This window comes from Thunnus thynnus, chromosome 4 (assembly GCF_963924715.1).
Source record: "Thunnus thynnus chromosome 4, fThuThy2.1, whole genome shotgun sequence".
NCBI classification, from domain to species: Eukaryota; Metazoa; Chordata; class Actinopteri; order Scombriformes; family Scombridae; genus Thunnus; species Thunnus thynnus.
Genome location: NC_089520.1, coordinates 9,425,113 through 9,440,035, shown reverse-complemented (window position 1 = coordinate 9,440,035; position 14,923 = coordinate 9,425,113). Strand labels below are relative to the sequence as shown.

The window sequence follows — 14,923 nt, the reverse complement described above, 5'->3', positions numbered from 1 at the left end:
GTGGCCATCTCCAAGTATGATTTGAGCAGAGGGCTCGCTCTACATTATTTAAGTGTTAAATACAAATCTACATCTTGGACATATGTAGGGGTGGGAAATCTCCTTGTCAGTGCAGTTGCTAATGACATTATCAGAGGAACTCAGCAAATAGGGTACCCCTTGAAGGGGAATTCGGGGACTCTCTTGTAAGCATGACATCTGGCTCCACCAAACATCTGAGTAAGCAGATTGGCCCTGCAGGCCTGGTGTGACAGCCGACGAGGAAGCTGGGAGATGTGGGAGAACTGATCTGCACAGCTCTGCTTCTCAAGCTGTCACTTTAGCTCGGCTTGGCACAGTTAGATTCTCTCTGGCTCTGTAGCATTAGACCCACTCTTCTGACTGCCACTGCCCTGCCGGCACCAAGCCAAGTCTTTCATAGGGGAGGTCGATCATCACTCTCACTCTTTCTTTCTTCCTCTCCTTCTCCTGCTTAGTCTCTCTCAGCAGGGCTCTGGCTTCTCTATCACAATCTTTCCCTTTTTGTCCTCCCCTGCCTCTTTCTTATCCTATCCCCACCAGAAGCCATGAAATGGGATCCATTATAATCTGCCATTATTTGCTATTCCCAGTTCCTGCGCTATAGTCTAAGCTACTCATATGCTCTCTCCTTGCTATCTTTGTTTTTCTCTAAGTAGGCGTTCAGTCATTCAGTAGTCACTCCACCCACCAGGATCCACTTCAACATGTTAAGACAACCACTTTAACATCCTATGTATGACAAGGTAACCTGCTAAGGATTGCATATAAGTGTATATACTGAGAACAAAACTGCAACTGCTGCTGTTTTGTGTTTGAGTGTGCAAAATTGTAGCCAATTTGTTACAGGGATAGTCACTGGTAGGGTCCTTAATGTCCTTAATGTGAATTCCTGGATATTAAATGTTCATCTGCAGGCTGTGGTAAATTATAAATGAAAGTTTTGACAGCATTGGCTGCAAATTCAGGAGGCTTATCTCCACCTGCAGTTACAGCAAGTGCACCTATACTAAACTGATATAACAGCCTACCTGAGTCTCATGTTTTACCTGCAAGACTTGTATTTTAATGCTTTTGTTCGTTGTTTGTGATGTGAAAATGTCAAAAGAAATAAAAAGTTTTGCGTTCTGGTATTTAGTTCAGCTATAAAATCCAAACGCACCACGGAGCATCTCTCCTGCCGCCTGCTGACAGCCGTTCCAGCCGGAGAGTCGATCTCACTGGACGGAGGAGATGGTAGAGACGCTGGTATATGTCTGTTTAAATAGGAGTTTAGCCGACCTTTCTGCATTTAATACCGGAGCTGAGAGCTCGGAGCAGGAAAGGCGCTGTCCTCTGTTTCCATTACAGTTATGTGTTTAGGTCATTTAGAGACAAGACTGTAAAAATTTGCAGCCTGTCATGTTGTCTCACATATCCAGGGGGGTAATGTCAGTAAATTAGAGTAAAATACAGATACAGCATGAAACACAAACATGGGGGGGGCCTGTAGGGTAATTTCTAAATCACATGAGGTAATACTAGTCCTGTGGAAACAGGGCTATGAGTGGAAGCGCTATAAACAGCCCCTGACGACGTAACTAGAAAACCGTTCGCACCGGGAAACTCCAACACTTGGCCGCATGTGTAGGGCCGGCAGTCCAGCAAAAAAAATACTAGGGGTCATTTTCTACATTGCCAGTTATCTACTTGGAAGCCATAAATATATAAAAACATCAAGGGACTCGAGGAAATAATTTTCCCTCTAAACTATATGGCTCATTAACTTACTTATCTTGTTTACTTTTGTAAAATCTCTTGTAAAATCAAATCTAATATAAATCCTACAGCTGGGAGATGAATGATAGCATTGTAGTGTAGAAAAATATTCTACTTTATCAAGTGCTCAAGATTCGTCTTTCTTCACAGATGCTGTAAACATAAAATAATATACATTTTAATTGAGTTGTTCAGAAGGTTATGTACCAAAGTCCGATCTTCAGTAAAGGCTGATACATAACAGAATCCAGGAAAGCAAACAGTGTCTCAATTCAAATCTGAAAAATGAATATTTTGTGGAGGCTATTCATTATTCCATCCGAGCACTAAAAGAAATGAATTATTTGAGTCAGGTAATTACCCACTCACGACAGAATAAACTGTTCGCACCTCTAATTTGCAAAAGGTTAGGGTGTCCTGTTGGCCCGGTGATCTAAGTGCATATATGTAACTGCAACATCCTGGATTTTCCTCTCTTTCCTCTTATATTATATATTTTGTGCCACTCTCTTTTTGTAAACCAAGTAAAAATGGAAATAAATAAGAATAAAAAATTATAAAATTGTTTATAAAGTTGTTGCAAAGGGAGTAGGCGCTGAACTCTGGCTGAGAATAAACCTTGAATGTGCTTTGAGTGATTCAAGATAAACACAAAATGTCAAGATTCTTCATTATCATAATCCTTGTTGTGGTTTATGATAGTCTGGTTCTGTCTGTTTTTATGGTTATTTCATCATTAAGACCTTTTCTGGAATGAACTCCGCTGTATAAAGTGAGTACTTTTATATTTTGGAACTTGTAAAATCATTTACCAATATGAAAGAAACCTTTAGCGTTGGTGTTATTGTTAATCATGTCTTTTTTGTTACTCTTATGCATGTGTGCACTCACATCCCAAAATAGGCTACACAATAGATTTACTTAGAGCCACATCTGTATTTGTGAAACTACTCACTTGTCTGGCCTGCCGGGCACCTGCAGGCGTAAGCGACATTTGTTAGCACTCTGGATCTGTTCTTCTTTGATCCGAATAAGCCTCTGCAGAGCTAGACACCAGTCCTGGGCAACGGTGGTGTTCAGATTCTTTGATGGAAAAACACACACAGTTAAAACTTGTTTCACAGCTGAGGCATACAGTATGTTGTCTAGCACACGTACAAGAACATTATGTGCACACTGAGCACAGTAGTATACTGTAGATGTATTAACGTATTGATATACTAACACACAAACTGAGAAACAACTTCAAATCCAGTCACATAAAAAGGTATATAATTTGAATCCTTGTGGCGTTTTTATCCCCTCAAAAATAATGTTGAATTCACTTCAACACCAGCATTCATTTTATAGTAAAACCTAGTCCCTCAAGTCAAATAGTATCAAATCAATTTTCAGAAGTCAATGAGCTGTGCAGAAGTATTTCGTCTATTTGTTCAGTGGACAACATTATAACCGGGTGGAACGTGAAAATCACTGATTTAGGACCAGGCCAATATCTCTCCTCCTGAGGACACTGTGCTCATTAGGTGCATGGAGGCAAAGGTGCTACTATTAGCCTGAGAGGCTCTTTGGTGATTGCTGGAGTATACCCCCCTGGCTGTGTTATGTAGTGTATGATACTGTTAATGTGTTAGTGGCAGACCACTGGGAAGTGTCCTGATTTGAAAACTACAGGAAGGCACTGCCGGATTCTTTTGCAACAAAGCAAATCTGAAACTTCTATCAAGTATATCAGAGGGAACATCTCATTCTCACCATTGTGACACTGTTGATGATGAGGAGATAGATAGGAGACTTCATGCTTTTGGAAACTGATGACTCAAGAAGCATATGAGACCAGTCTTTGATCACATTTTAAACATCTTGCATGCCTTTGTAATTTCTTTAAGAGGAATGCCAGATATTTCCCCAAATGATTATCTTTGTACTATCCAAACTTGATATCTTACGTTTGCATTGCAATTTAAATTAACTGTGCATACTTCAATTGTGTCTTTGCTGCCTCTGTGATTCTTCATTGTGTTCTCAGGGCTTAGGAGGTATTATAAGGTAAGTTGCAGTTTACAGAATACATTCCATATTTCATATATTTTCAGTCAATATCTTGAGATAACATGCTTATATATAATTTGTTATACTGAAGACTGTTTTTAGAGGAGAGAATAGTACATGTGAAGGTCAGGCTGTGGGAGTATTTTTTAAGAGGCCAATTTAGACAAAGGCTTTTAAAACCCTGAGAGAACAAGGCTAGCCTGCGTGGTGGTTTGTTATATGTAACAAATTGTGACGTCTTTGGTTTGGCCTGTAGAGTCAGTTGGACTGAGGAACCCAATGCCTGAGATCTTGCCTTTCAGCTGACTTTGTTGAATTATATGCCATTTGTTGTATGATATATATGTGTTTCCTGTGAGGTAGTCCAGCCACGGTGAAATTATAACACGAAGCAGCATGTACCTGGTACGTTCCCTGCAGTGTGCCCACAAGGAGAGTGACCTCCTCCACAACAGAAAGGTCATGTTGAAGTTCCTGCAGCTCCTGGTAGAGACGTGGAGGGCCCAGGATTGCTTTACCTAAGAGGTAGGCGACACAAAGCTTAAGAGTTTGTGATGTCACTGACACCGTCACTACACTTACATATATACATACAGTATACTGACAAGCACATAGCATGCACAGATAAAATACAAAGACAGGAAGGTTAAGTGCATTGACCTTTTTTCATCATATTCACATCATTTATCATATTATTATATTATACATAAGAGGTATTAGCAAATTATTATTATTCGGTAATAATCGATCAGTGCTGCAACTAATAGGTGATCTATAAAATGTCAGAAAATAACAAAAAAATGGTTCACGAAGCTCAAGGTGACGTAAAATAATTATTATTTTTGAGAAAGTGAAACCATTTAGTGGGAAAGTATTTTTCCCTTGATATATGACTTGAGAGACAGGTTGGCTGTCTTAAATCATTCCTTAATCATTTAATCATTCCTCCAGTTTACTCTGGCCATTAAGAGATTCCTTCCTAATGCACTTCCAATTTTACACCCTGTACAGTGTAAAAATACATCTTACAGTTTATATGAGGCTTCAACGGTCTAAATTAGCCAACAATGTTCACAAAATGTTTTGAACTTTGTACTAAAAAGACTTTGTAAGATATCCACTAGATTTGACTGATTCAGACTGAAAGCCTCATATTATCTCGACTTAGATACATGCATTTTTGCACAAAACGAGGACTGTGGATTTTGTCATCCATCACTTATATTGGAATCTCTTTGAGAGCAGCTGAGCACACAGCCGGTGTGAATAGGAGGAACGACTACAGCAAGCGGTACCTGTTGAAATGTTCATATGGACCCCTGACTGTTGTTTTAAGATAGACTTGAAAACTTGTGATCCTATCTTTTAATTAACATTTTCTGTCAATTGACTAATCATGTAAAGGGTTCATTGTTTCAGCACTAAAAATGATAAACATGGTTGCAGACTTTCACTTAATAAACACGGTATATGGAGACAGCAATGACACTGCCTCTGAGAACTAGTGGAAGTGCAGAAAGAAAAGTTGCTTTTGCCTAAACTCCAACGGCACAAATAAAAGAGTTGCGATGTGTAGATGGATCGATCTTCATTATTTGTGGATTGAGAGTGAATTTATAACTAAAAAAATCAGATGGAGAAACTGTTATTTGGAGCTATGATGCCCTTTTGCTGGCCAAAAGGAATGCAGGTGTCTCATTAGACGCAAAATTCAGCATCGATTGAGGCCCACTACCTTCAAAGTCTCTCTCTCCTACTGCCACGAATCGATATCTGTGTCTCCGCCTGTCTGCTATCCTCCGTCCTAGCTCCCCTGGCCCACATCTCCCTAGCAGCAGGCTCCAGGAGAACTGCCTAATTAAATTCTGCAGGTAGATTTTGCTCCAGAGCTGTCCTGCACTGTCACTGTTGCCACATAATGAAGTAGTGGAAGAGCTGTGCCGGTAGGCGGACGTAGTGAGGCATGTTCCTCCGAGGGGACCTGCCGCCTTTTGTCTATTCACTTGCATAAATGGAGTGAGAGGAAAGCCGTAAGAGGGAAGGGAGTGAGAAAAAGAGAGGGGTGGGCTTGTATTGTTCATTTAAAGAGCTCCATTGCAGCTTTTGGGGTTTAATGGGATCTTTGACACAGGCAGCCAGTGACATCTGTCATCTTGTGCAAGAAAATCAATAGGTGAAACATCTGAATATAACGGGGTGTGCTGCGAGCTGCAAGAACAATGTCTTCCTGTCCTCTCCGAAGGGATTGCCTGAACCTCTGCACAGGTTCGCGAGTCCTCTGGGGGCCTGCTGTTGGCTGCGGCCCGAGAGGTGAATGTGCTGAGTTGTAATCCAGCATAATCCCGTTGTTGAGGCAGGATATGGTTTTCACACTCAGACATGGCTATCCACACCGGCCGCCAGGCACGTAGCTCTCCACTGTGGAAGGCCAGAGCCCAGAGGGGTCCATCCCTGCTTTCCCTGGAATAAGTCAGCAATCTAGCACTCAGCTGCTGTGCCAGTGATGGTAGCCAGTGGATTTAAAGACAATGCAGCTTCAATACCTGCATCAAAACCTTTGTCTGATCCGCAGCCAAAGCCCACTGGTATATTTCTAACAAAAAAAGTGCTCCGAACAGCAGGTCAAGAGAGAAGCAGCAATGAGGGAGGTATAATGGGGGCAGAATGAAGGTAAAACAGCGTGAGACTAAACATCTGGCACAGTCAGCTTTTAGGAAAAGAGCACATAGATTGGTGGGCCTTCTGTGTGTTGGCAAGAACAGACAGAGAGACTGTCCAACAGAGATATAAGCAAAGACAAAGGGGAAGAGTAAAGAAGACAGGCCTGTGTTTCCCAAAAGGCCAGCTTTCTTCAATAAAGAAGGGCACAGGGACCTGCAGAAGATGAAAAATGACTCAATTTTGAGTCATGCCGCGGGACTGCAGGATTTAGACTCGACACCCCACTGAATGACATCACAGGGGGATGGAAATATAAATAGATGGGACAGCCTGTCAGAATGAAAATTTGGGGAACGGCCCCGCAGATGTTCGGGGAGGTTTCTGGATAGACATGATTAAGGTGACCGCACCATGTCGAAAAGGTAAAAAAAAAGACAAGAGAATGTCAGAGTCGGAAATCCAGCGCCCTCTGCGGGGCATAGCATTCGCAGAGTTAGACACAGGTAAAGGAAGAAAGACAGCTGCACTGAGAGTTAACCTTAAATGATCCCAAAAACCTTGCAAAGTTTGGAGTATACACTACCTGAACAACAGCGAAAAACTTAATCCAGTGAGAATCTGAACCAGCTCTCAAAACAGTAGATGTTTGCTGTGCATGACACGGGTAGCTCTGCAGAAGGCACCATTAATATTTAAGTCATGGAGCAGCAACTTTAAAAAGCCTGTACCATTACATCCTGATAAGGCTTTGTATCTCCCTTTTCCCATGGCACATTTATCAGGGATCTCGTCAAGCTCTGTATACACCAGAGTTTTGTGAGGGGTGGTGGGAGAACTAGTGTTTCAACCACCGATTCCTATCTACTGCTACTGGCTCTCTAATTGGGCCTGGAAAGGGAGGGAATAATCTCTGCAGATTGATGACTCCACTCTAGATGTGTTTGTGGTCTATCAGAGAGTGAAATGAGACTGTGGGGATCCTGCAGCAGGGGGCTCTCTACCCCCACATCTCTCTCCAAGATAAAACACCCCAGGCAGATGGGAACAAGTGTGACCGTCATCACTATCCTCCTCACAAACACATCCTCAATCAGAGTGACAAGCAGCATGGACGCATCTCCAGCCCTCCGCGGGACACTTGAGAACAGAAACAGATTAGCTTTGCTGAGTCAGAGAAAGGGCCTGAGACTAAAAGTCAGTCCGAGTGATGAGATTAACTACAAAATGACAGATGTGGGAAAGGAATGAGATAGAACTGGTTTGTTTTGTTTATTTCACCTGAAGCAGCGGCACCAGTCTGCCGCTTGGCCCCGCTCTGTTGGAAGATGGTGTCTTTGCTTTGAGAGCCCTCCTGCCCCACCTCTACTACTTGCACCTGCTGCAAGGGGGCGCTCCACTTCATCGTGTACTTGGGGCCGACAGGGACCAGGCTGCTGATATCCGGAGGTCCCCTGTTGGAGATATGAAAAAAAGAGAGGAGGTAAATTAGATGAAAAACAGCCTGAGATATAGTCCCTCCCATTCCACATCCTCCTAACGGCACTCCATAGGAGGAGGCACTCTTTGAAATGTCATGGAGAAGACTTGGGAGTGGGAATTAGAATCTTTATGATCACCCATGTTCCCCGCCAAAATTGTACCCCTGGCTGTGACGAGGAGCTCATTGCTATTCATGTATTCCTGTAATCACGCAGATAATCAACATTGTGATCGGTTTGTCAAGATCCTAGAGGGCAGACAAAGTCAACTTTGGGACACTTGAGTTGAATGAGACGTGGAGTCATAATTACTTTGAAGGCTGAACAAGAGAGCTTTAAGCGACATCTTTGACAGGAGCTTTGCAAAAATATGCGAAATCCCTTTCCTGTTTACTTCTCGAGAGAGAAAGAGAGAGAGAGAGAGAGAGAGAGAGAGAGAGAGAGGGAAAGAGAGAGATGTGATCAATGGTGCTGTCACAGAAGATAAATTGGAAAGAAACCAAAAAATGTTTTATGTCAGTAATCTAGGACTCCTGTAGCTGTAGTTAGGCATTCTACCATTTGTTTAAAGCTGATAAAACTCCTGCAACTCCAGATAGCGCTCAAAACCCCTAGCAGCTATTTCTCTTCACTATGCAGTTCGCCAAAATATCCTTGCAAAACTTAGGGTATCACATTAGAGCCCTGTGCCACCTAACAGATATTTCTCCTAACAGTGCAGTTTAGCAGACTCTCCCTTCAAAACTTACACACAACTTCATGCTAGAGCTACGCCTTATAAACGCATTAACAAAGTATTTATGAATGCAAGGGAATTTGAGCTCAACTTGCTTTACAAGAGGGACTTACTTGACATTTATGTTGGCACAGACGAGTACATCATCAAAGAGGAAGACCTTTCTCTCCTTCGACTTCAGGACTTGTCCCCGTTCGCCATACACAGTCTCTATAAGCGTCTCACAAAGGACCAGTGACCCCTGCTCCGAGTTCAGTTGCTAAAAGGGACACAGCAATCAGATCAGAGGCATAGGAGACAGCATCACAAAGGGCCAGTCCTCCAGAGTTCAATGCCTGGAGGACACACAAGTCTGGCTTGGAGGAACAGATGTCTCATCAGGGATTAACAACACACTCATGCTGCTGAAGGTCATTTAATGTGTGTATACGTATACACGCACGAGGCACATACACAGTCGCATCTCTAGCCGGTTCATTCAGCGGACTTAATGAAAGACACAACAAGGCACATGTTCTTTTTGCTATCTTCACCTTGCTTTCATGTTTACAGTGATGAGAGCTGGAAGACAACCTTCAACTGCGTGGGGCTACAGGATTTATTTTTTTAATTAAATGCTTCCAGATCATTCTTTGTCTTTTTGTCTGTACTTTGCTATCCACCATACCACTACCACAGAGTCCAAACTGGCTTAACTTATGAGCACTGGGACACACAATCCTTTCCACCACAATGAGGCAACTACACATGGACACAAATGCATAAACACTTTGCAAAATGCACACCTTTGCACACACGCAACTGCACACACACACACAGACACACACACAGACACAGTTAAAGAATCCGATAACAGATGCAATTTATGCTACAGTATGTTGGCTCATGCTGTGCTTTCCAGTCATCCATATGTTTGGCAAGAGGAAATAGCAACAGCAAGCTTTTTGTATCACTTTGGTCCAGCTTCTTTTATGACTGCCTAAATCAATACTTTCAATTTATGCATACTGCGCCAATCTAAGCCGGACTCATCAGAATTTAAGTGAAACCACTATACTGCAAGCAGTAGGTAAAGTCCAAATACCAAGTTTGCATCCTGATACTCTGATGTTTGTGTTTGTTCAAAAGGCACCAATTTTAGCGAATAATAAATCTCTGCTGTGTCCGTTCTACGACCTGCAGTGCAGTAACACATCTGACCACATTTCATAGAAGATGTCAGATCTGCAGGCAATCTGTAGCTGCTTTTGGTTGTGGCTCAGATTGCACACAAAATGAGTCATTAGTCTGACTGAGACTGCTGTTTGATAGCCACAAAACTGTACCGCTCCCTCAAGAGGTGGTTTGCCATAAGAATACACCCTTAAAATCTTCAAGCATCAGTAAGCACAGAGGGCATTGCACCATTCACGTGTGCATGAGTGAGTGGGAGTGCATGCGTGTGTGTGTGAGTGTGTGCAAAACCCATTCTCACTCACATTGTTATCTGTCCTATTCCGGTGACTTAGATACTTTGAGACAAAGAATGAATATTTCATTGGATGGTTATGGGGGCAATAGAGGAGACTGTTTCCTATTGGAATTCTGCAGTGTCACCGCAGCAAATGGAATTCTGTGTGGAGTGGAGGAGATTGGCCGAATCAGCTCATCTCAGAGTCCTGGAAAGCAAGGACTGATAGAGAGAAATAAAGAGAAAGGGGGGTAGGTAGGAGAGAGAGAGAGAGAGGAAGACAGAGGAATATGCAGTCACACTAGAGAAAGAGAAGAAGAGAGTATAAGTGGAGTGAGAAAGTAAGCAAGAGAGTAAGCAAGAGAGTGCAAGAGGGGAATAGAGGGAAGGTAAAGTGGGGAGAGAGAGGAGGAGGAGGCAGAGCAACAGTGTGAAAGAGATAGCTCTCTTACATTTTCCAATTAAATGTCTCATTTACCCCCTAATTCTTCTTATTCAGAGCAGCATTTGTTCAGATATGCAGCGGCAGGACTGTAATTTCAGTGTGGTAATGGAGAGGCAACGCCTCTGCCATTGCATTTGGTACTGTTTAGGGATGATAATGGGCATCATTTCTGGGAGATAATTTCTCTAAATAAAAATGCCTCCCTAGATTAATGTGTGGGGAAGTGATATAAGCGATTGCTATATACTAGTTTAATTTATAGGTGTTTGGCTCACAGTGATAAGGCTGCAGAGGAGTTAAAAGGCTCACATTTGATTTGATTGGGGCATATGCGTGTGTGCAAATGTCTGTACATGTGCAAGAGGGAGTGCATGCGTATCCAGTCACCTTACTGAGCAGGCGATCACTGACGCTGCGGGCTAGTTGTTGAGTCTCTGCAATCTGGTCAGCTACTCGTTTCTGTTCATTCAGCTTCTCTGCCAGCATCTCCAGCTCTGTCAGAGCAAGCTGCAGAGGAAGACGATCCACGTGGCCCTTTGGTGTATTCTTAAGCATGTCCTAGAAAAGGTCACAAGGAAAGTTTTAAGTAAAAACAAGTTAAAAATAATCTAAACCAGATTTAATACTTGCCTCTGTATGCTACGATATACTTAATTTGAACTAAATAGAGTGCTCTCTTTGGAGTTGTTGTCTTTGCCTTGAAAAGTTTCAATCTTGATCAAATACTCTCTTTGAGTTTAGGTGTGTAAGTGCTACGGTTTCCAGAGGATGTAGGTAACTGTATGCCACACTGACTCTCCATCGGTTAAGTTAACTCTATAAAGATCATTGTGTTGCACTTCATACCAATTTCTCAGCAGTGTTGGTCAAAACAAATCAATAAAAGTAAATTTGAAAACACAAAATGATCAAAATCTGTCTGCCTGTAGGCTTCATGGCTTTCATGCCTTTGTCCTGTGTCTATGAAAGCTTGGTGTTGTCTTGATACGCGTCTCAGATGTAACTCAGCTCTAGTTCCCTGTAATGTATGATTTAATACATAGACTTCCTCTTTGGAGTACTGCATTTAGGCAAGAAGAAAATGCCTGATTCACATTCATAACTTATCTTTTGAATTCATGGATAATCAATGCCTACTGAGGGATGAAATGAGCTACTGCAGATCCAGCAAGTCAAGCTCAAATTCAAATCTTTGCTCAGAATAGAAAGTGGAAGAATCAAGATGTAAAGCCAGCAATATAAGAAAAACTGATGTGGCTAGCTACTTTTCAAGCTCTGGCTAACCCCAGTGAAAAAGTATGTGAGGTATGATACCTTGTACTTAATAAGTTATAATCCATAATCGATTCTGTGGCCTTGCAACTTTGCATCTTTATTAGTCTATGTGCTGCAGAATTTTTAAATTAACTCAAAGTTTCTCATATTGGGAGTATTTTAGTTTGTAAGACTTGGAGAGATTCACTTTATTATGACAAATGAAATGACTGGTCCTCGACAAAGAACATTTTTTACCTGCAGGAGCAATATGAACTGAGGGAATCGTTGAATGGGCTTAACCATCAGGCCGTACAGGGTGATCCGGTCAACACTGGACGCCTGCTTCTTCTGGAGGGAAAAAATGAGGGATAATACAGCAGGGTCAGGAATTGAATACAAAGGAAACAGAACATTCAGTTGGAAAAATATTCTCTACCCCCACAGGAAGGCCATTAAGAGAAAACAATTCTTATTACGGCTTCTACGCTTAATGGGAACGTTCAAAATAGCCGCCCACACATGCCATGACATGATCGATGCGCTGTATTTTGATTAAACTGTTAGTTAGTCGCCCACTGTTTGATGATCTACGATGGTTCAGGTAGTCAAGGGGTTTGAATGGGTGCTGAGAGTTGTTGGGTTAGACTAGAAACTGCTTTGGCTGAGTGTTGTGTCATAAACGAAATCAAAACCCCAAAGAAACATTCCCAAAAAATAAACTGGCATTTTCAAATAAATCAAAATCAACAGGGCAAAACAAATTCACCAAAAACAACCAAAACATGTGGTGTTGAAGACTGTATCTCTGTGGTATCTTCCATAGTCCACCAATTTCAGCAGACTTGCCTTCATTAAGAGGTTCCTGAGTTGTGATGTCAGGTGATGCTTAGCGCTTAGTTACTACCAATAGGTGCTGCCAACCTATTTACGTTGAAATAATTGAAAACAGTAGGAGATTATAAGAGCTTGCTAGAAATAGCTTTAACAATTCCATTCCTACTTCAAGAGGGAACTTGACAGAATCCTCTGTAGATCATGTGTAGGCGTGCGAGTGGGTGAATAAGGTATGAAAATCAGGGCCAGTTAGTCATATGAGAGTATGAAAGAGGAGATTTTTTGAGAGTGTTATGTCTAATATATTACTGTGGGCGTAGATCAGGAGCAGATATAGTTCCAGTGCAGTGTCAAGTCTGTGCCACGATGACACCATCAGTAGGAAAAGGCAAACAATTGCACACATTTAATAGGTGGTAAGACACAAGATCAACTGTGAGGCGGAAATAAAACAAGGAAAAATAAAATGTTTGTTGCAGAAACATAATAGATCCAAGATCATCTACTATCTGAGTGTCGTAGCTAATATTTAATTTGTTTTATTTTTACTTTACTTGACACATACTTATTTTTCCTTTGTGTGAAAATGAGCTGAATCAATTTGATTGATACGTCATATAATAACATATATTGGATTGATATTAATGTTTTGTGAGCGGATAAAAGAGCCTGACCAACCTCCTTTAGGCAGGCTGGTCCTAATCTACACTCCACCAAGGAGCGTCGTCTTTATTTTTCATTTCCTCGTCTGAGATATGTGCGCATTTTAACCTTTTTTCTAAAACAAGTCTCCGTGCACCTCAGTATCAAACTGAAGGAACAGTTTCTTTGTTCTATGCGACATTCAGCAATAAAATCACAAGGACTCAACAGACACTGTATCGCCGGGACACATCTGATTGCCTCGGAGAACCGGGGCAGCAACGTATCAGGCTGGAGTGAATCCACCGGACAGGCTGGTAGGCCCTGCTGTCAGGTCCTTGTTTCATGTGTTTGATTCTTTTCTTCATTATGTACTCCTTGTTAATGCTTCATTCATTCAGTCATTGGTAGACATGTAGCTTCATTTATCAGCAAGAAGTTGTCTGTGTGTGTTCTTTAAAGCAGAAGACAGAGGTCCCTTTGTCGGAAAGATTTCCAATTCCTGAGAGACTAATTAATATAACGATTTTTTGTAACCGTTATCCTCCTAACAGACATGGTGGCCCAAATCTTCTATAAACAAAAGGTGGAGCAAACTTTACTTTGTTCAGATAAACTCACTCAGGCAATCACATGGCATCTAATATTGTCCCATGGTACTGGCCCTATAGCATGAGCACCGAAACCCAGCTTTGCATCCATGAAGCCCACTTGTGGAGCAGCAACATACAGAGATTAGAGCGCTCAACTTGTATTTACAGGTCTAAGGTTGCAATGCATGACTATTATTTTTCATGAGCATCTAAGTGGTTCTATATTTAAGCTTAGTAGGACAAAGGCCAACATTTCGACAATAAGCAGCAATGAAGCGGCACACAATTTGGGATCCCTACCACATAGAGGCTATAGAACAGCCTGATTGACTTGACTGACCTGACCAGAAACATTCCCACTAGTCAATAGATGTAATCAAGGGTGTTGAGGCTCCAAACACCAATTTATCTTAATACGCACTCAATAAGAAGAGACACAATCCCACAATGGTTAGCAGCATCCCAATCCTTTCACAACAGCCAAAGGTGCAGTCAGTAACACCCTATACCTCCTTCTGTAATCTGCCAGAATTAATGTTCAGTGAATGTACAGAGACATATCTCTACACAGAATCAAAGGTGACCCCTGAGTGGATACCATGAAAAGTTTGAGAAGCTACAAATAGAATTTTTCCACCACACCTGACTAGGTCAAGATGTCATTGGAGACGGAGAATCTTTCTTGCTTCATGCACTGAAAATGCTTGAGCGGTGTCAGGTACACAGATGGTGAGAGAGGTTTTGAGGAGAACACCTGTATCTCTGTTTAGGAGGGCAGTCATGTTCAGGCCAACATGTCTAACAGAGAAGGTGGCTAAAACCCTAAGACTACCTGAGACGATATCAGTGCAGAGGGCAATATAGTTCACCTGACTGATCACTGTGAGGACATGACCTGAATTTCCGCAGCTGATAGATAGGTCCTGCCTGTAGTAATCACCCATAGGAAATATCAAACAGAGTCAAGTTTCCACCAGCTACGGGAAGCTGGACCGACAG

At 42.0% G+C, this 14,923-nt stretch overlaps 1 protein-coding gene across 4 annotated transcripts in view; it reads right to left on the bottom strand.

Moving 5' to 3' along the window:
• The window catches only part of arhgef10la (Rho guanine nucleotide exchange factor (GEF) 10-like a), a 125,159-nt gene that overhangs the window by 76,224 nt on the left and 34,012 nt on the right, over positions 1-14,923 (bottom strand). For all 4 annotated transcript variants that reach the window (XM_067586494.1, XM_067586495.1, XM_067586496.1 and 1 more), the window contains 6 exons: positions 12,111-12,203; positions 10,986-11,156; positions 8,817-8,962; positions 7,768-7,940; positions 4,231-4,346; positions 2,732-2,859 (listed from right to left, as the gene is read on the bottom strand). In XM_067586494.1, the coding sequence (XP_067442595.1) occupies positions 2,732-2,859; positions 4,231-4,346; positions 7,768-7,940; positions 8,817-8,962; positions 10,986-11,156; positions 12,111-12,203 (827 nt within the window). The remainder of the gene's footprint in view (positions 1-2,731; positions 2,860-4,230; positions 4,347-7,767; positions 7,941-8,816; positions 8,963-10,985; positions 11,157-12,110; positions 12,204-14,923) is intronic.